A 21,862-nucleotide genomic window follows, 5' to 3' on the forward strand; every position below is an offset into this window, starting at 1 on the left:
CATTTTGCAACAAATGTTAATATGCAGTATCATATTTTCATAGGTTGACATGAGGACACAGCATCTTACTGTGTGTAGATATTATGTAACCGTTCCCACACTGCATATCATGTTTTCCTTTCAATATGTGACTACTTTATGTATTATATCAAGTAATCTGCTTGAGCTCCTCCTCTTTATGCTCCATCTTTACACACACACACACACACAGTACTGTATTTGCCGTGTATTGTGTGGGAATACACTAGCTCTCTGTATGTCGGTGTCGGTTTCAGCTGAAATCTTCTCAGTTGCAACAAAAGCCTTTTTCCTTTCAAGGACTGTTTTTTTTTCTGGCTACTGCAGTCCTTCTCTTCAGATGTCATCACTAGAGCAGACAAAGAATTGAAATTGTTGGAAGGAAGACAGTGTACAGTATACAACCATTACCCTGGAAATTAAACCCCATCGGTCTTTTCAACGGCGAATGCACTGATGAATGGCCTGAACTCTGAGAAACATGAGGTTCTATGGTGCACCAAACAACAAGCCAGGAAGGCTTTTTATTGATAAATCCATCCCAAAAAAATGTTCTCTTTATGCGTGTGAAAGAGTGTGTAAGCCTGTCAGTGTAACACTCCCTCCCCAGGAGAGATGACAAGCCCGTGCTTTTGTGTTTCGTCTGTGCTCGCACATAAGTGAGTGCGCGATGGAATTTACACATCTGTGCCAGGTACAACCCAATCGAAGGTGTGGAATGTAGACGGCACTGAGATATGAAGAATGTATGAGTGGCAACTGTTTTCAGGACCTAGCGGTGACTGAGTGAATTATGAATTTTGCCTCTGAATAAAAAAAATTAAAATCCACCAACAATGTGGGTATTTGGTAACATTTTTCAGATTGACTATGGAGAGAATTAACAGTTTTGGTTGGCAGTGCACTCAAATTTGGATCAAACTGCCCCAATAACGAATGTGTTAAACAGGAAGACATTAAATGATACCTGCTTGTTCAATCCTTTTATGATTGGAGGTAAGATCACAAACTCTCTCAACAGGTATTTTTGAAAATAAGTGGACCAATCTATACCCTGTGAGTAGAAAAGAAAAGGTCAGGTGTGGTTTAGTTGAGCCCACTACATCTACAAAAGCAATCCCCCCATCTTCAAATTATTATATTTTTCAACCACAAAATACAATACCACCACTGTCAAGCATGTTATCAATAGTGTTCCCAGGGCATTGGATCAATCGTAACAAGAGAAGGCTTCAGACAGACCAGAACTGACCTATGAACTGATAAAGTCTGCTTCGCTGACAGGCGACAACCTGAACAGCGCATCTGTGATTTATTCCGTGCCCTGAGAATATAATAGCGTGGATGAATGACAAAATTCACAGGCGTGTTACCAACTTTGGTTGAAAAGAATGCGCCAAAAATGTCCATATATTTAACAATTATGAGTTAAAATACATGAAAACTGCCAAAAATTGTCATTCGTCATTCATTTTCTACCGCTTTTTCCTCACAAGGGTCACGGGGGTGCTGGAGCCTATCCCAGCTGTCTTCGGCCGAGAGGCGGGGTACACCCCGGAGTAGTTACCAGCCAATCCCAGTGCACATATAGACAAACAACCATTCACACTCACATTCATACCTATGGACAATTTGGAGTCGCTAATTAACCTAGCATGTTTTTGGAATGTGGGAGGAAACCGGAGTACCCGGAGAAAACCCACGCATGCACGGGGAGAACATGCAAACTCCACACAGAGATAGCCGAGGGTGGAATTGAACCCTGGTCTCCTAGCTGTGAGGTCTGCGTGCTAACCACTCGACCGCCGTGCAGCCCCGAGTCCTTATTTATAAATAAAATATTTCCTTAATTAGAGCATAGGATATCTGTCTATGACCTTCTAAATAACATAATTAGAGCCCTCTAAACATGAAATAGCACCCCTATAGTCACCCTGATACTTGTATTACACAATGCAGTGGACCAAATCTGACAAAGACGACTCAAGCTTGTGAATGTTGCAACACAAATAATCAATCTACAAAATAAATCTCCAAATAATAGCTGCGTGGAGGACAGGAAGTGACATCGGGGGGTTCAGAGCTGAGTTTTAGCTTGGTGTGGATTACGGCAGCACCACTAGCCCGTGTTGTTATGATCATTATTATTATTATTTCTTTCCACTGTGCAGTGATAGTAACTAACACGACACCTCAATGACCGCCCGTTTCAGTGTCATTCAAACGGACATCAGCATTTTTTTTACCTAAGGACTGGATCACAGATCTTGTGCTGGAAGATACAGCCATCCCAAGGGGAGCGGACATCGTAAGTGTTGTCACTGCTGTTATTATTTACAGAACTAGCATAAGTATGTGTATCAATGTACGTGTTAATGCATGATCACAGTATGCATATCAAACCATGCAACGTTCTTCATAGTCGAAATAGGTGTATCCCAATGAGAGCAGTGTAAGCTAGGTGAAATTAACGGCTTTCTCGCGTTATAATGCACAGAAAAGAGAAATAAATATGTGTTCATGTTTTATATAGGGATTGTGAATGCTGGGCAAAATTTTAAAAAAGTGCAGTTTCCCTTTAAATACTGTATGCACATTCTCGTTTAATCTATGCACAAGGTTTTCCTAAACCACGTGACTAAATTGTTTTGTTTGGATAAATACTGGCTTTATTGTCGACCCCATTAACTCCAACCCTCATGTTCACACACTCTCGGTCTTGTCACACAGTAACTTTACTTGTACCCAGAGGGATAGACTTTGATCAATGGGCACAAATATGCTGACAAGCACACACACACACACACACACACACACACACACACAAACACAAAGATATTGACATTTGACTAGTAACTTATTGGTAGTCATGAAGAGCCCCATTCTGCCTCGGCATTAAACAACACTGAAGTATAAAGCTCTCAGGTAAGCAAGTGGAGGTCCTGCAGGCCATAATGAACACAATTACAGGTATTGTAATAAAGATAATGATGCATAATACATGCCGGAAAAGAGATTGCTCTCTTACATAATGGATGAATATGATAAAAGCATGTTAAGTCGTGTGGGAGTGTTGGTGTAAGGTACATAAAAGATAAGGTAAAGTGGTTTTAAAAAAATGTTTAAATGCATAAAAATGATTAGAGCATTTAAGAGTAGTAATAGTTCATGTCATACAAAAATTTAATTCAGTTGTAAAAGAAAAAAAAGACACCCTACTATTTTTATTTATGTTTGTTGGCGTTTGGGTGTAATACCGCAAGGTCCACTAGGGGGTGCTAGAAGCGATGGTGGTATAAAGTAGGTGACAAAACGACAGAGGAAGAATAAATCCCGAGGGTGAATATACGTCAAGTCATCGTGGATTGTCTTCCTTATTCTGTACCACAGGTTAGTACAAAGTAGAGATAATTTATATTTTAACGGCTGTAAAGAGTTTAGAAAGTTGCTAGAGTAAACAGCTGACTGCTAAATATTTGTTACAAAATGTGTTGTTAGAGCATTTGAACATAAGCGAAATGGCTAATGCTAGCCAGATTTAATGTACAGTTAGCATGAAGTAGCATGAAGCAGGCTAACCGAAAAATGTGTCTGGAAACAAATTGGTAATTGTTGATGTAATCATCTTATGATATCTAAAGTGTTGTTATTTTTGAGAGGAAGAATAAATCCTGAGGGTGAATATACGTCAAGTCATCGTGGATTGTCTTCCTTATTCTGCCATGCCATTGGTATGGGTTTAAGTAAATGCAGCACAAAGTGGTAAATACTGAAAAATTTTATTAGAAAATCACTCATATAAAAGATCTATGTCAAACATATGCTGTATCTACATAAAAAAAGAATCAAATACTTCAGGCTTTAAACCGTGAAACATCTATAACATCTCAGTATTACATCAACAGTACAAAAGTACAACAAAAAATACAGCTTATGGAGGCTCACTGGGACAGTTTGCAGTCAAAGGTTTTTCAGATCAAAACTGTGCACTCCCATACTCGATCTGCAGCAGGAGCGTACATAGCGTGGCTCAAACTAGCAAGCAGTCGCCCCGCAGGTGTAAAACATTAGCAACATCAGTTTTTATATTCAAGTAATCCAACGTAACATACTTAAATCCCTAGAACTGCTAGTGTGGATTTAAGAAATGATTCTGACCCAAAGTTTTCCTGCAGCCGCTTCACCTGCTGTGTCAGCAGGATTAATCAGCCATTGTTCCGACGCATGAAAATGTCTGGACGCGACAGACACAAACACTTTTGCTCTCCTTTCAAGGACTTCATAAGAAGCGCGTCCCTTTTAATCTCTGGGTGCCTATTCAGAATTGTTCAAACAGGACATCCGTCCCCGTTTCCTTACATTCAAAATGACCGTGTGCATGGCGTCAAACAGTGACAGTGCGCCGTTGGTGTATTCGCCGTTTGGCTTTACTCTGGATCATAATCCAGAAAGCACACTGGCTACCTTCATATCTTTGCTTCTCTCTCTCTGTCAGTTCCCACCTCCTTAGTCCGAACAGATATCGTCATCGTCGTCATCGTCCGAGCTTGGACCCTCTGAGGAGGAGCTGGGATCTTTGGTGCTGGCATCTGAGATCATTCCATCTGAACTGTCAATCTCTATGGACGTCTGTGATAGGTACAGGTGGATGGCCTTCATTGGGTGGCTAGGACACAGGAAGATGTGCACCGGGGGGGAGGAGTTGAGAGCAACGTAACGCACACGTACATGCGCACACACACATACACAGGGACACACATTCATGCATGCATGCATGTTCATGAATGATTTGTGTAGACGACACACAATGAGGACGAGACGTAGACAAGCAGGTGATACAAACAGCATCAGGAAACAAATATTAGAGTCACACAGGGTAACAAGATGCTGTCCGAACATGACCATAATGGATCAAATTGGCATCAACCACCACCTGTTTATCCGCTTTTTCTTAAGAGAGCAACACCGTAACCAAGATGCAAGTCACAGGGAGATCTGAAAACCCAAGAGTGCAAAGTTGTACCCAAGCAAGAGAAGACATTTGTCATAAACTAAGGAAGTAGTTTGAAACATTCAGAACAGCCAAAGGCCATAAGTGATGCACAATAGTTGTAGATATTCGAAGGTTTAGAGTCAATTTAAATTTAAACAGATTTTTATCTGTGAACGGCAAGAGCTTTAAATTACAGCACCTTGACAAATGTTGAAAAAAATGAAACAAACAAAAAAAATGATGTAACACCAGCAGTGGCACCCATCAGAAAAACATTAGCATCCTGCTGAATACACACCAACAGTGAAATCGGGACTCAGTCTGACATTTGTACGCAGATGTCTGCTACTACTCATCTATCGTTCCACAGTTCCTGATGTTGATGTTCAATTATTACATCAAGCATCATTACTGCACTTGGAATGTTGCTATTTGAAATGAAGGGTGGTAAACAGCAGGAATACACAACTGTTCAAACGCCACATCATCAAAACGTTTACTCTAAACAGGAAATGGTTTTGGAAACCCATTTAACTAAACAGGAAAGGATATAGTGATAAAAAAACTTTACACAAGTGAAATGCACATTGTGATATTGCAAAAAAAAGCTAGTGACCGAGGCGCCGTGTGTGCACGTTCTACTTAGGGCCTTTTCTCATTGTCTTCTCTTTACTGCAAGCTGACCTTCAACTGGTCCGAGTTTGGATCCAGAGAGGAAGGAAGAACTTAAATGTCCAGCGGGAAAGGCCCCAGGAAGGAGCGCCACAAGCCCGATCCCCAGAGTCAGACACGGAGCGAGAGAGGAAGTCTATGATTCTTCTGTTCCTCTCTCTATCCCCCCATTCCCTTTTTCCCCCTCCACATTTCTCCTGGTCTTACCACACAGTGGGATCTTTTCTCTCTTTACGAGGAGCCTCCACTTCCTCTTCTCGTCTCTGTCTCTTCCTCTTGCATCTCCTGCAGGACACGATGATGATGAGCAGGAGGACCACAGCGGCTATCCCGCCCCCGATGGCAATTGCCAGCAGCAGAAGCTCAGAGAAGGAAGCTGGGGAGGAAAATAGAACACGATTCTGGATTTGGTATTAAATGTGATCCGTGTGGCAGACAGGCAATTAGGACTCCACGGTCTTTCCGGTGGAATAAAAATAAAGACGACGCTCACCTGTCGTGACGACACGCAGTCGAATCTCTCCAACTGCTCCGTGCACATCCGGCGGGTTCTTGACTTGGCACATGTACGTACCATTGTAGGTGAACTTCACTTCTCGAATTATGATGGACGCATCACGGCCCATTATGTCGCCTGCCCAGATGATTCGGTTCCTGAAAATGCCCTCAATAGGAGGGTATGGCTTCTGCTGGTAGTGGAAAACCTACAGATGATACAGAAACTACAGTAAAGCCTTTGAGTGGAAGAAAAAAAACTATGGCTTGTACTCTGTTGTCCATCCATATACAGGCAAGGTACTTCACACACACTCAAACCCACCGATTCTTCTCGGCCTGGTTTGAGAGGTCTGAAGCTCCAGGAGATGATGACGGCATTGGGATTGATGGCAGTGGAACTCTGGAATGTACACTTCAGACGAACATCCGTCCCGTTGACAGCCTCCACATCCTCTGAAGTGTATATACGGATCCCGCTGGCCTGCAGCACGCCTACAACAGAGGACCATATGGCTGAAGACATCAATAATACACAACGCACAGCAAAACAATTCACTTTAGTCTTTAGTCACTGCACCCAGTGACCCCACATATGCCTACGCAAGAAAAAAAATACAACATCCTGTAAATACTTTCTTTTCCTAGAGACGAGTTTGGATCTGCAGCAATCGATTGAATGCATACTGACTAGGGGGAAATACAAGGATCCGTGGAAGTTCATTTGCATGCAATTGAGTCCAAATCCCACAAGGTATTTACACAGAGAGCACTAACACCTTCATAATATCAACAGCCATGTCTGGCTCTATCAAAGCAAAGGCTCAAGCACACAACAGGTCACATGGGTGCAGAGTCAACAGCCTCTGCTTCAGGCAACTCCAGCAGGTCTTAATGCCATTGAAACTAGGGATCGACCGATATGGTTTTTTTTCCGGCCGATACTGATTTTTTCCCATCACTCTTAGCCAATGGCTGATTTAGCTTGGGCTGATATTTGTGGCCGATACTGCTTTTGCTCCCTCAATTTATATGAAAAAATTACAATGATAACAAATATTCCAGGCCTCAAGTTTCAACAAATATTGATATTTATTCAGCTTTATCAATTTTAAAAGGAGTAAATATTCAACCCTTATTATGATGTGGCGGCGGGGGGCCGTGACTGCGTGTGTAGCTAGGTCCTCCGGCAACACATAGCTGCCTGGCCGATGCCTGGCTGTAAATCATGCGGCGGAAAAATATATCGGTGAACCCACTCGCGTATCGACCGATACCGATTCAAGTAAAGAACGCAAATATCGAGCAGATATATCGGTCGATCCTTAATTAAAACACTCAATATGAGACCCTAACCAAACAAACATAACACTAAACCAGAGCTTTAGCAATCACAGTAAAACTGCATGATGGTATTATAACCGTATTATACTACATTTACTCTACTTTCCTCCACAAAACGTTAGGATTTATGAGTGTGTAAACTGGCGACCAGTCCAGGATGTACCCTGCCTCTCGTCCCAAGGCAGCTGGGATAGGCTCCAGCATGCCCTCGATAAGCTGTACAGAAAATGGAAGCATGGATGGATGGTCTTGAACCTGCGCTCTTCTAATCCCAACATTTCCCAACTCAGCATCCATCAGCCATTACCGCTAATCCAAAGATAATTCACAGCACCACACCTGAGTTGAGATTCAAGCCCTGGAAAGATTTAAGAGCCAAAACATACGCTAAAAAATTGCATGAACCTTGATGAAAAAAACAGATGTACAAAAGTAAAGGACGTCCATAATGAGTCATATTGTTCCTTAAAGACAGCCGATAACATAGAAAATGTCATGGGCTTGGTTCCTTGGGTAGCATATACGCTTCCTTATCAGGCCGGGGAGCTTTTCCTGTGGGCTGCGGGATGAGAGAATGGAGCAACCAGACCCCTGAACGCCATTTAAATGGCGTCTCTCTCATCACTGTGTCTTTTACTAATGTGTTTTAAATTAGCTTGATGAAACCTACAAGGAGTAAAAATAGTATAGTATAGTCCCCCTCCCCCGCTACATCGGGGTTCGAACATCACTCCCTCTCGATTGAGAAACCACATTAATAAATGACCGCTGTTTCGTGGTTGACTATGGACCATTAGTCAAAAATATTGAAGGACAAGTTATACATAGTATTCTGGTCCCGAGGCGTCAGTCATGTTAAAAAAGAATAATTGGAAAAGTCATAATTTTATTCTCCACCAATGGAAATATTTCATTTATTAATATTGAGTTGCAAAAAATTGCAAAAATTCATTTAGTGCTGAATTAATTAACTGATAAATGAGGAATGACTATACACGCTACAATTGCGTCCGCCTGCCGTCGTAACAGAGACGGGCGACTTAACGTGAAGACGATAAAAACAATGATAAATTACGTTTAAAAAAAACTGTAAGGTAACAAATTTTAAAAATTACTGCCGTTAAGATGTTATTTTTGCCAGACCTAATTATCCTTATTACTTTAAAATTATAACTAAAAATATGTCTGGTTTTAGAGGTTCATAGTGTGTAGTTGCATGCAGTACAACACGCACATCAGTACACGTCCTCCTTTAACCAATCAGTAAGTGAATTTGTCAAGCGTTGCTAATTTACACTTTCAAGTATAGCTGAGTTGATTAAGAATTCAGGTTGATGAGGTTTTACGCAATTAAGACTAGATATTAGTAAAGTGGAAGCTATTAGGATCATTACCCCGGTTGTAGCAGCAGGTTCTTCATCCGAGTGTTAAAAGTAGATATTTACTGTTCAATGCATGTAATTAAAGGTTTGATTGGTTCGCTAAAAAAAGGCAGTAGACAGGAAACAAGCTTAGTGTAAACGAGAACATGAACCCAAGTGATAAACGACCCCAGGATGAAGAAGTGTGTTTTGGAGCTTGTAAGGGAGAGTTATTTGTTCGTGTCTTTGTCAGGCCCATTCTTCAGCCTCGCCATATCTCTCTGTCTAGTCTAAATATTTCACTTGTTTAATCTGAACATCCTGCTTGGCTAGTGTTGACCACACCCGTCATCTAGTGGGAGAGGGAAAAGCATTATTAAGATGGAGCTATGAACCATACATACATAATCTGCATCACACATGAGTGCATGGGGTTACGTATTATGTCAAATGAGTTCACACCTTGCTAAAACGTCCATCCACTTTATTCTACCTGTCAGTGTTGTATGTTATGGCACAACCGAAACAAAGCAAATACTTCCACTCAATGTCAAATAATCATGCCGAGGACACTTCTGTTTGTCTGTATTGGCAATCCTCCCATGACAATACAAAAGGTTTACATAGAAAATAACAAAAATATGAAGTAGCATTTAGCCCGCCCATACAATGTCGAAGAATGTAGGCAAGTTTCAAAGTAGCTAAACACTACCGCAACCCTTGTGTATTCAGCGGATAATCCACTTTGTATGTCCAATGTCAGTGACTGGGCTTTTCCATCTGCTAAACGTGGAAAAATAACCATCATCACTGATGGAGTATATTCAACACACCAACATGTTTCTCCTAAGACCAAGGTGTCTATTACACTGCAAACACATATTGTGTCCCCCTCATGCTGCTAAATCCATGAATGAGCTGGAGTTTGTCCCAGCTGACTTTTGGGGGAGAGGCTTGGTTGCACAATATGTGAAGCAGAATATTGCAAACAGCTGTCATCAGTATGATGCTGTGCAGTAATATGTATAGTATGCAGTACCAATGCAAACTACAGCCACACTATAAATGTAAATTTGGAAACGTGAAAACTCGGCACAGCTTGTGTTAAAGTTTCATTACGGCTCACAAACACAGCAAAGGAAACCTGAGTCTTTCTTACATCAATTCTACAGGAAACACTTGGGACACGAACCAAACACAAATAGCTCAGTGTATTACAAAGAGCTGCTTTTCTTGTTTGCGAGAGGCTTCACAGGATCAGGGTTTTTTCCTGTTTTGGTTTCTTGGTAACAAAGACTGTCTTTCATTAGCAGGATTCAAAGCTGGAACTAACAGGTTCAGGTAACAGTATGTGTGCAGAGCAGGAGGACAGAGACTTCTGATCGGTGAAATCGAAGTCGAATAGTCTTTGGGTGTGATCGCAGAATGTTATTTTTATGACTAAAGGGTGAGTAAGAACTGCACCAGCGTTGGTAATGGAAAAGACAGCGCTTGTTACAGAGTTGCCAGAACCATTTTTGCATGTCCGTCCACACTTGACTGCTAGCCAAGGCGAGATGATTTCAGATGAAATATGAGAGAATTTGAACTCCAACATACCAAAACAGAACAACGTCTAACAAAAGAAGAAGCTGCAGGTTGTAAATCAATGAGTTTGCTCAACTTAACTTTTCCAATCCTAGACTAGTATCTACATCTATTACTATATTATTTGTTCTGTGTTATTATTTATGATGGGGTGTACCTATCCAATAGTGATATCAGTCAGCAAAAACAACTATGTGCCCATCAAGGTTTTATGCTGCCGATTCTGATACCAATCCTTCGCAACTGAAATTGACCGATACCGATACATAGATTCATTATACATTTTTCAATTTATTTATGATAAATGCTATTGACAAGGGGTATGTATCGTATGAAGGGGAAAAGTCAGGCTGCTTTTCCTGACATGTGTTGGCAGTTAAGTTCCATATATTTCTTTTATTTTGAAGGGAAGTGGGAAGTGAACAACGCTGCCCAAGATGTTAGTTAGGCCAAAACACTACACTGCGCAAAAGGATGGCTGTGGGCTGTAATCCTGCTAGCCACAGGTGATAGGTGTTGAAAGGCATTTATCGGTATATATCACCGGATTTGTCACAGAAATCGTCCGATACCGATCAGTGGCCGATCGATCAAAGCATACCTAATCAGAAAGTTTTGGCCTGCGTCTAAAATCTCCACTCCAGCATGACCCAGATCCAGCAACATGTTCTAGCTGAGTGAAAAACTTGTCATGCACGAGTTTAAAGTGGTCATCCTCATTGCACATCTAAAGCAGCATTATAGAAAACAGTATGAAGATTTTCGCAAGCTCAAAGAGACGAAGAAAAAACAATACCTCACCCCTTCAAACAACTAACACTGCAACATGTGGAAAACACCCACAGGACGTCATAGCTTTAACATAAAAGATCGGACAATTTATTGTGCTAAAACCCTGTCGGGTTTTAAACTACATAACCGTTGTGCTCATGTGTACATGCCGCAGTGAAAAATAGTTTCAACTGGATTAGGGCTAAGTCATAGCATCTTCCCAAGATTAATTACTTAAAAATAACGCTGAGTCCTTATATGATTTTGGGACGGGAACCATTTCCTTGGAGGAAAGCCATCTCGCATGTCCAGAGGACGCATGTGGTGAGTGAATACGGATAAGAGTTTAATCCATCAAACCTCCTCCATTGTCACCTTGCAGCTGACTCGACAACTTCTCCTCAGGATTACAAACACTTCGATCTAAACCGAGCCTACGGGCCTCCGCTGAATAGATCAGCCTTCAAAAGACCTTCAGCTTCCCATACGTAGGTATGTCTCTATGTGGACAGACGGTAATGAGGTGGGGTTATCAACTGTATTTATCTGTGAATCTAAAAAAAAAATTTAAACCCGAATGAATCCACTAAATTTGAACCGCGATGTAGTGATGGATTCAGGGTGGCTCCACTTTCTGACGAATTGCTGATTACCGACCATGAACTTTAAACATACCGTATGCAAAGGTCTGAAAAGCTGGACAAGAATTTACTAAGGCATGCCGAGCACAGGAAAATATTGACCTAACCAAAGACACTCCCTATTCTAGATCACTTTCAGTGGTTACGGTAACAACCAAATCCCTATTGGACATGAGTACTTGAACTACACACTTGAACAAGGGAGCACCTTGCTTCCACAGATGTGCTCTCAGCATCCGATCCTGCTACGATCTCTCGCACTTATGCCGTTGTCAACTCCAATATTCCCTGAGGCAATCCCACACAAAAGCCAGACATCCTTCCCAGGTGTGTCAACACAACTCAGAGCAGGGGTCTCAAACTCAATTTACCTGGGGGCCACTGGAGCTAGGGTCTGGGCAAGGCTGGGCCACATCAGGTTTTCCAAAAAAAAAACAGAAAAATGTACAAACTTTTTCAGTGCTTTGGTTCCGATTTTCTACTAATAAAAGCTCTGATAAAACATTCCACTGTTCTCAAATATCTTAATTTTTATTTTGCTGCACAAAATAAGAAAAAATAAAGAAAATCAATCAATCAGTAATAAATAAATATAATAATAATAATAAAAACTTAAGAAACCACATATAGTTGGTGGGTAGACAAATTATTTTTTTCATATTAAAATGAACAAGGCATTATTAGAGCCCTGTAGACATGACAAAACACGACTATAGTCACATTTATACTCTTTTTATTTACAACATATTGCGCAACTGCAGGGTCTTGAGACACATGCTAACTCGCAAACTAGAGAGCTAGCGACCTAAACGGTAGCCTCCAAGTTATTTCCTTTCAACTTAAATAGCCAAAAACTTACCACTTCCACACGGATAGGGAGGATAACTATTAACAGTTATTTAACCTTTAACATGAACATGAATCAAACGTAATATTTTTTTCTGGGTACATGATACCATACAGCATCCATATCAAACTTGCGTGGGCCGCACTAACATTAAACTTTCATATCAAGGCGGGGGCCTCAAACTAGTATCCTGCGGGCCACATTTGGCCCGCGGGCCGCATGTTTGAGACCCCTGACTCAGAGCATCGGTAATCAAAGTCACACTTGGCTGGATGTGTGTGTTGTTGTGGTAAGATTAGAGACACTGTAGCAGAGACAAAACTTTTACATCTGGGCAAAGAGTTTAAACAACGCGGACAGAATGTAACTGAAGAATAAACAGCCAATGGAATCACTGGTATGCTGTCGTCAACAACAGCCATCTGTTCTCTCTTGTTTGGTCGTGAGCTTGTACTGTATGTGTGTGTGTGTGTGTGTGTGTATGTGTGTGTGTGTCAAACCAGAAAGTCAGGACGGGTTGGTGCATGTCGTTATGCAAGCTGCTGGTTGAAAATGAGCGTGTTTGAGAAAGAATCACAGCAGTAAAATGAATTAAAGCAAAAATGACGCAATGCCTTATGTGTTTGCTCAAGCCTGAGACAACATGATCACAAACCGGCCCAAAATGCAGGAAGAAAATTACAGTCTTTGTCTAGAAATAGAGCACTGAAGAAAGCGCTGGTAGACCATACGTTTCTTTTCGGTGTTTATATGAACGGATGCGCCGCAGTGGTCTTCAGCCACTGTGTAACGCTTTTACTCTTTGTTTTACCCACATTGTTTTGACAAGCCAAACTAGTGTGGTCCCGACTACATACGTCCCTACGACGTTCCTCATCACCAAAATCCGACCAGAACTAGGCTCACGGGATCAAGTAGGGGGAAAACCGCCATTGGGGCACCACTTGATGGGGATGTCATATAAAATCAGAACAATCCCTTTAAGAAATGTGGAGCACAGTCGATTGACAGCCTGGCGAGCTGAACATGCTTTCGATCAGTGAACCTACTGTATGTGGTTGCTGGTTCGAGCCTGGGCAGGGGCGACCCCCGTTACACGAATATGTTTACTTTCAGGCAATGTTTTTCAATGTTTTATGTCTCACCGCATATCAAGAATATTGGTACGCGAGTAGCGAAAACAAAAGAATCAGTCCCTGCAGAATTAGCGATGTTTCTATTTTGGAGACATGTATTGGTTAGCTTACCGCGGGGTGAAAAGACGTCTTTGTCATGTCTAAACAAACGCAGGCTGGCAAACATCGGCTTCCTCTCCAATCTCCAGTCAGAACATGCACATTTTCCTCACAAAAAAATTGATCTTTGCGATGGACGCCACAACAAGGAGGCTAAAAAGACACCACATTTGGTTCTGGAGCGACGGGTTGCCGACCCCTGCCCCAGAGGTACATTGACATAGCAATGTATTTACAGTAGATATAGGTAAATCAAGCCTGTACCACATACAAATACAATGTTACGTGATGAGGTAACCATGCCGTGGTAATGATCCGAGTTTCTTTGCTTGTTTTTTCATGCCATCGAGTTTTTGGCAGGAGAACACAAGTCACAGGAAGCCTGATGCTGCAGAGCACCAATCAGTTACCACATGCCTTTTTCCAATCGGTGTGATGTGTACTTTCAATGACAATACAGGGTTTCCGCTAGGATTTTTTGAAGCTGTGGTAGTGGGCTGCATGGGATGCAGATCGTACTCTGGTTTCCTCCCACATTCCAATAACATGCTAGGTTAATTGTCAACTCCAAATTCTCCATAGGTATGAATGTGAGTGTGAATGAAAAAATTACAAAATTACAAAATAAAAAAAAACAACCTTAAACTGTAATATGGAAAGCAGGACGTGAACAAATGTGATTTAATAAGCTTTGCTTAGTTAATTCAAGCTCCAAATCGCTTTAGTTACTTCGGTCCGGGACAAATTCAACAATTTTTTTTTTTATAAATAAATAAACTTAAAACTGTATTATGGAAAGCAGGAAGTGAACAAATGTAACAGTTACTGATTGTAAAAGTAGCAGATGGAGGGGTGGGATTTAATATGCTTTGCTTAGTTAGTTCAAGCTCCGAGTCGCTTTTGTTACTAGTTTAGTTACTTTGGTCCGGGACAAAAAATTACAAAATTTAAAAATTTTTTTAAAATAAATAAATAAACTTAAAACTGTATTACGGAAAGCAGGAAGTGAACAAATGTAACGGTTACTGTTTGTAAAAGTACCAGATGGAGGGGTAGGATTTAATAAGCTTTGCTTCTTCCTACTCCTTTTGGACATGTGGAACTGGGAACTGATTATGGGATGCACTCAATTGTAATCTGATGCATGTTCAACTGAAATAAAACCATTACCATTACCATTGATTATACATTCACTTCATGGAACTTAATGAATTACGTCCAGTTAGCATTTGCTGGAAAACATTACAGATACTGTATATGAGAAATTAATAAGATTATGCAAAAGATAATGCAGCCAAAGTCAAGGCAACATACAATGGGCACCCCTGATATAAGATAGATGGCTAATGTACTTGACATTGTTTTCAGGAAAAAAAAAACAACTTTCTAAAGTATTTCCCCTACATAGTTGCACTCTTATACCCTGAGGTACAGTAAATGCTTCATAAAAAGGACTTGGATTTCTTGTTTCAACATGTCGGACTCATTTGTGCCGGGAAAACAAAACCAAAAGCAAATGACATGATTGTGGTGACACAGAAATGCTATTGCAAATCCCGGCTCGGTTAAAACACTCCCTTTTTCCAATCTGCACGCCAAACACTAACCCATTATTTGTTCAGGACTTCTCTTTCATCCGATATTATTACTTCGGTCCTTTATACCTTTTAAAGGCACAGTACACATCCATCCCTCTATTTTCTATACATTAACATACTTATAATACTACAACACATGTTGACATAAACGGGTATTTTTTTCTTGTCTTGAAGAGTGTGTCGTCTTAAAACGAGTTGTCGACTTCAACTGAACAGCGGGACATTTTTTCATGACGTTTGTGCTGTTGTGATGTCAGTCGGCATCCTGGATATCCTGCGACCGTTTGCGTCATACGCTGCCATTTAAACGCCCGTGTGGACACAACATCCACGTTAATGAGGCGGAAATGAGTAGAGTCTAAGGAAACCAAACACAATGCGACCATGATTGGATGACTGGCAATTACTGTTATGACTTTCATGCTTCCAACGTGGATTCCCTCCCTTATGGCTCTTTAGGCCACCATTGTGCTAAGTTATGACGCATGACAGGCAATTGAAGACGCAGGTTAAGGTCCCTGTGGAGCTTTCACACTTTCTACAAACAATCAGTATTGTGTTTTGCTTTAAGTACTTTGAAAAGGTGCCACAATCACCAGCTGGATTTAAAGCAGGAAATGGTGGTGGTGGGGGAATTTAGTGAACTAATCACCATTCAATACAATGCAGAATATTTGATTTGCAAAATAAAATGCAGTAGCTGAAAACCCGTGGACATGACTAGGAATGAAGGGGGCTTAGGTCTTAGTTGTATGTCTGGGTGAGGGGTCGGCAACCTTTAGCCATTTGGGGCACCAAATCAAAACCTAAAAACTATTTGGCAAATAAACCGAAGGTAACTCTAAGTTGCCTTTAGAGTATTGCCGCGTTCTTTTTCTGTCATGTTCTTAAGCATTCTCCACTGATTTCAGATCAACATCTGCAATAAAAATGTCGTAACGCATCGATTAGTTCAAGCTCCGAGTCGCTTTAGTTACTAGTTTAGTTACTACGGTATGGGACAAAAAATTAAAAAATTTAAAAATTCAACCCCCCAAAAAATTTAAAAAATTAAAAATAAATAAATAAATGAACTTAAACTGTATTACGGAAAGCAGGAAGTGAACAAATGTAACGGTTACTGATTGTAAAAGTACCAGATGGAGGGGTAGAATTTAATAAGCTTTGCTTAGTTAGTTCAAGCTCTGAGTCGCTTTAGTTACTAGTTTAGTTACTTCGGTCCGGGACAAAAGATTACAAAATTAAAAAATTCAACAATTTTTTTTTTATAAATAAACTTAAAACTGTATTATGGAAAGCAGGAAGTGAACAAATGTAACGGTTACTGATTGTAAAAGTACCAGATGGAGGGGTAGAATTTAATAAGCTTTGCTTCTTCCTACTCCTTTTGGACATGTGGAACTGGGAACTGATTATGGGATGCACTCAATTGGAATCTGATGCATGTTCAAATGAAATAAAACCATTACCATTACCATTACCATTACCATTACCATTACCATTACCAAATAATTGACCAGCTCAAGACTCATAACGGACTCAGAAGAGACAATGTAGTGACTATATGGAAGCCTAAACCAGTTACAGCGGCAGCAGGAGGACCACAGAGCCACAGGTTGCACATCCTTGGCGGAGGAAACATTTGACTGCATCATCCATCATCCATTCATGAGCTATTTGAAGAGCATGTTATTCTCCGGCTCTTTTTACTTCCTCTTCTCTTCTCCAGAAGACTCACTCACTTTTCCTCTCTTAAGTAAAACTAAGTTTTAAAAATCATTCAGCATGTGTATTTCCAAATAAAGTTATTTACTGTATTTGTGCCTAGCAGTGATATTGCCTGTGTGTTTATGTATGAAGTCTTTCCACAAGTAATATGACAAGCCTGTCTTACACACAAAAACCAGCTAGAGTCCCCCTAAAATAGACCCAATGACGTCAAAACAAAAACTAAGCACTTTTAATGAAATCTTCGCTCCCAAAAGGCGTAGAATCTCACCTGAAGCCGCGAGTCCACACAGGAGTAGAAACCCTTTGACGCACATTGGAAGACTATGTCCACCGAACAAGAAACTCGGAGACGACAACTAATCGTCACTCCCACGCCGACCAAACTTCTTCTATCTGAAGATCCTTTGGAGGAAGTCCTCGCCTCAACTTCCACGTCTCGCCAAGGACGCGTTCTGACTCGCCACTGGTGTTTCTCAAGTCCCATCAACAGCCTCCCACCCACCTCAGCACCTGGCAACCCTCCAAGGCTACTCCACTGTGCCTCCTTTATCTTCAGTCTCCAAATCCAAACGCAAAGAAGGGCGCATTTTTGGGTGCTCACCCAACCTGTCCTGCTCCAGCGTGAATGGCGCACAGAGGATGTTGCGCAAAGTCGTGACGTAATACCATTACAAAGAAAACCCGTGACGTGATAATATCTCAATTAATGTCATTCCACAGTAGCAGCATAGTTTACGTCCCAGTCATGTAATTTCTTATAATCCCTTTATAAAATACTAAAGCATGCAGTTGTCAAGTAAATTGTATTTGTCCTGAGACTGACAGAAAATATAGATTAAAAATATATTTTTGAATGAATAAATGTCCGGATTACTAAAATGATATGCAAATTGAATGTCAACCAAAACTATTACAATGTCATTTAATTTGTTTTATTCACAGATGTCTCGGGTAATTGTGAAAATATGTGTTTTATTCAGCATAATATTGCAAATATTGTTTTTGCTAATTCAAGGAATTGACGGTTTGTCATAGGTGTTGCCAGATGCACTATAATTTCATTCAGAGATGTAACATTCATGATAACATGCAATACTTTTGAGTATTTTGTCGTATTTTGGTCATTTTAAGCATTAACGGAACTTCCTCCTGTATTAACGTTTCCAAACTCAAAAATAAAAACACAACAGTAATATTAGCAGCTTTGACACATGTACGGCTACATTTTAGTGCAGCTGCAGTGTTGCATAGCTAGTAGCTAGCCGGTGTGGTGTGGCAAGGTGTTAATACGCCGGTAAAGTAGTTCCAAAGGTGTATTATTATTATTATTATTATTATTATATACTTTTTAGCTGTTTTATATGTTTAGAACACACAGAAAAGACAAAGACGTTTGGGGCCAGTGGTGGAACTACTGGGTGACCAGGCCAGGCCATCCAGACATTATTATTGCCACGCCAATGAAACATTTGTGGGGGGGCTCTGGACATGATTGAGCCAACGTTCTTCTGGGCATTCTGCTCATGTCTTTACAGATGTCGTTGAATTAATGTGACTTTAGAAAGATCATGAGTGCAGTGATTTTCTTTCAAATAAAGCCAGACGTGTTGTAATACACTGTTGGGCCACAAGAGGGCAGTGCTGAGCTTTACTCATTGAATCACTACCATCCTATAATACTGTTGATCCGTGTGTTGTGTTAAAGGCTGGAAAATACTTGTATATAAATACAAGTACATGTATACGGCTGTTGAGTTAAAGGGTTATTAGAGATATTTAGCATAGTTGAGGCTGTAAGGGTTTTTCTAACGTGAAGTTCACTGAAATAATTTAGTCCAAGTACAAAACTGAAGAAAAAATACAACAAAAAATATGACAAAATTAATCGATTCATGGATTTTAAGATTAATTAATCTTAATCTAATTACACTTTTGACTAAATTAATCAATTAATATATTTTAAGATTTATTAATCTTAAGATCCATGACTTGATTCATTTTGTCATTACACTTTTAATTACACAATTTACACTTTCGATGAAATTAATCAATTAATGGATTTTAAGATTAATTAATCTTAAGATCCATTACACTAATTACACTTTTGACAAAATTAATCGATTCATGGATCTTAAGATTAATTAATCTTAAGATCCATTACACATTTGACTAAATTAATCAATTAATAGATTTTAAGATTAATTAATCTTAAGATCCATGATTTGATTCATTTTGTCATTACACTTTTAATTACACTAATTACACTTTTGATGAAATTAATCAATTAATGGATTTTAAGATTAATTAATCTTAAGATCCATTACACGAATTACACTTTGGACAAAATTTATCAATTCATGGATCTTAAGATTAATTAATCTTACACTAAAATTAATCAATTCATGGATCTCAGATGGATCATGCACCATTACACTAATTACAATTTTGACCAAATTAATTCATTCATGGCTCTTAAGATGAATTAATCTTACACTAAAATTAATAAATTCATGAATCTTAGATGGATTAATTAATGGATTAATTTTGGATTATTTTTGTCAAAATTTTGAACTTACGGCTAAATGAAGTCAAGTTACTGCGTCCCTTTTTTGTGTACTTCCTGTGTGCGTGTGTGTGTGTGTGTGTGTGTGTGTGTGTGTGTGTGCTAAACAGAGAGAGTCTGTCAGAGTGAGCAGCCAGCTTGTCAATAAGCCTTGGTGGACTGCATGTTGCTGATCATTTAGAATCCTAAAACATCATCTTAAGAAGAACATGTTCAACAAAGCTCTGGCCTTCTTCCACCTCCTGATAATAGTTACCGTGGAAGCTGGTCAAGGTAAGTATTTTCATGTTTCTATTCTTATGATTCTAACATATTCATTTACAATGTACACTCGTGTGTGACAATCTTCAATGGAGTTCTGTTGTGAGGGTTAGGGTCACGATTGAAGAAATGTGAAACGAGGAAAGAAAGCAGGTAATATGACCTCTAATGCTATGGTGTGTGATTCAAGGTGGAGTATCCTTCTGGAGAGAGATGTTCACAATGACATGTCCAGAAGACGGGGTCTGGTTCAAGAAAGAAAATCAAGAGTCCAAGACCACAGACAAGTCTCATACGGTTCTTTATCAGGGAAAGTCTAAAGACCTTTATCATTGTCAATACGGAAAGAAAGACTCTATCAAAAAATATTATTTCTATGTTGAAGGAAAGGGTAAGTCGACGTTTCCATTTTGTCATCTTTGTATTTGCTGAGGTCCACCTTAATGTCCACGACTCCTCCAGTCTGTCCAGATTGCTATGAGTTGGATGCTAGCATGATGGGGTTGGTCATTGCCGCAGATGTGAGCGCGACAGCAATGCTGATGATCCTCATCTACAAGTGCGCCAAAAAGAAAAATGAAGCGGCTACAAAAGGTAGTTTGGATTTCGCTGCTTCACTCTTATCACACTACAGGATGTAGTATTCTACACTGGCCACTAGGTGTCAGTTATGTTACTGATATACTCCAACAGCCTTTTATTGCAGGTTTGAATAATCTCACAACAGGCATAATAATCCATAATACAAACACATGCTACTGTTGCTGCAGCTGTCCGTCCCCCAGTCACTTCCCCTATGGAACCCAGTTATATTTATTTTATTTTTTTGTCCCGTCCATCCATTGGGGCAGATAATATTTGGAACCCAGTTATAGCAACACACACAAGTATGAATGTTGTTTATGTCTTAAGTGGCTTATTTTGTCTTTTTATGTCTACTACAGTGGTTAATATGAGTGTAAAGGTGACTATAGGGGTGTTACTGAATGTCTGGAGGGCTCTAATCATGTTAAAACATGTCTTTGGAAACAGGTAAACAGGTTTTCTATGTTATTAAGTTGGAAAATATTCCATTTCTAAATGAGAAATCTTACCTCCCAGAAAATTCACTGGTCTGGAACCAATTCATTTCAGTAAAGATAAGATAAGATAAGATAAGATATGCCTTTATTCGTCCCTCAGTGGAGAAATTTGCATTGCACAGCAGCAAGAGTACAGAATCAGTTAAAAAGTACAAAATACACAATATAAAAAATAAACAATATAAACAGCCCAAGTATTAACAAATTAACAATTTTACCCAGAGTTATATACAAATACAGTTTGCAAGAAAAATATAAAATATGACATGAAATATATGACCAGTCCATACATATAATATACATTATAAAAATACAAGGGATTGCTGTGGTAATTAAATGTACGTGACAAGATAAAATGTATCATACCATACGTTCTAATCTGTTATCTGACAAATGATGCACATTTTAACTTTTTTTAAAGTATAAATAACCATATTTTTTGGAATAATCTTGTAGCACTCGGCGGCCCAACGCCACCAACACCTGATTATGAGGTAAGTACAAGATAACATTATGTAAAATACCCTAAATTCATCACAATACTACACAAAAAACTGCAACTCTAACACTGTCACTACTTTTTTAACGCCAGGCCCTGAACATACACTCACGCTCCCAGGACGCATACTCTTTTCTCAACAATACCAAATCAAGATGAGGAGC

General features: G+C 39.8%; 2 protein-coding genes across 3 annotated transcripts in view; one reads left to right on the forward strand and one right to left on the reverse strand.

The window, feature by feature from the left end:
* Positions 1–3,773: 3,773 nt before the first annotated feature.
* LOC131134732 (myelin protein zero-like protein 2) lies at positions 3,774–17,814 on the reverse strand. Of its 2 annotated transcripts, XM_058080301.2 has the most exons (5): positions 17,562–17,814; positions 6,504–6,673; positions 6,177–6,387; positions 5,891–6,059; positions 3,775–4,684 (listed from the first exon to the last, which is right to left on the reverse strand). In XM_058080301.2, exons 1-5 carry the CDS (start codon positions 17,605–17,607, stop codon positions 4,525–4,527), a joined length of 756 nt encoding a protein of 251 aa, XP_057936284.2. In that variant the 5' UTR covers positions 17,608–17,814; the 3' UTR covers positions 3,775–4,524. The 2 variants fall into 2 exon arrangements, with proteins under 2 accessions (XP_057936285.2, XP_057936284.2); XM_058080302.2 differs by lacking the exon at positions 17,562–17,814 and having other exon boundaries at positions 3,774–4,684; positions 6,504–6,704.
* Positions 17,815–19,995: 2,181 nt separating this feature from the next.
* The window catches only part of LOC131134733 (T-cell surface glycoprotein CD3 epsilon chain-like), a 2,176-nt gene continuing 309 nt past the window's right edge, over positions 19,996–21,862 (forward strand). Inside the window, exons 1-5 of the mRNA XM_058080303.2 lie at positions 19,996–20,129; positions 20,308–20,508; positions 20,580–20,711; positions 21,656–21,693; positions 21,792–21,862. The exon at positions 21,792–21,862 is cut by the window's right edge and continues 309 nt beyond it. Coding sequence (XP_057936286.2) covers positions 20,066–20,129; positions 20,308–20,508; positions 20,580–20,711; positions 21,656–21,693; positions 21,792–21,857 — 501 coding nt within the window. The 5' untranslated portion in view covers positions 19,996–20,065 and the 3' untranslated portion in view covers positions 21,858–21,862. The remainder of the gene's footprint in view (positions 20,130–20,307; positions 20,509–20,579; positions 20,712–21,655; positions 21,694–21,791) is intronic.

The sequence above is a fragment of the Doryrhamphus excisus genome, linkage group LG8 (assembly GCF_037039965.1).
Source record: "Doryrhamphus excisus strain RoL-2023G ecotype Guam linkage group LG8, RoL_Dexc_Guam_v1.1, whole genome shotgun sequence".
Lineage (NCBI taxonomy): Eukaryota > Metazoa > Chordata > Actinopteri > Syngnathiformes > Syngnathidae > Doryrhamphus > Doryrhamphus excisus.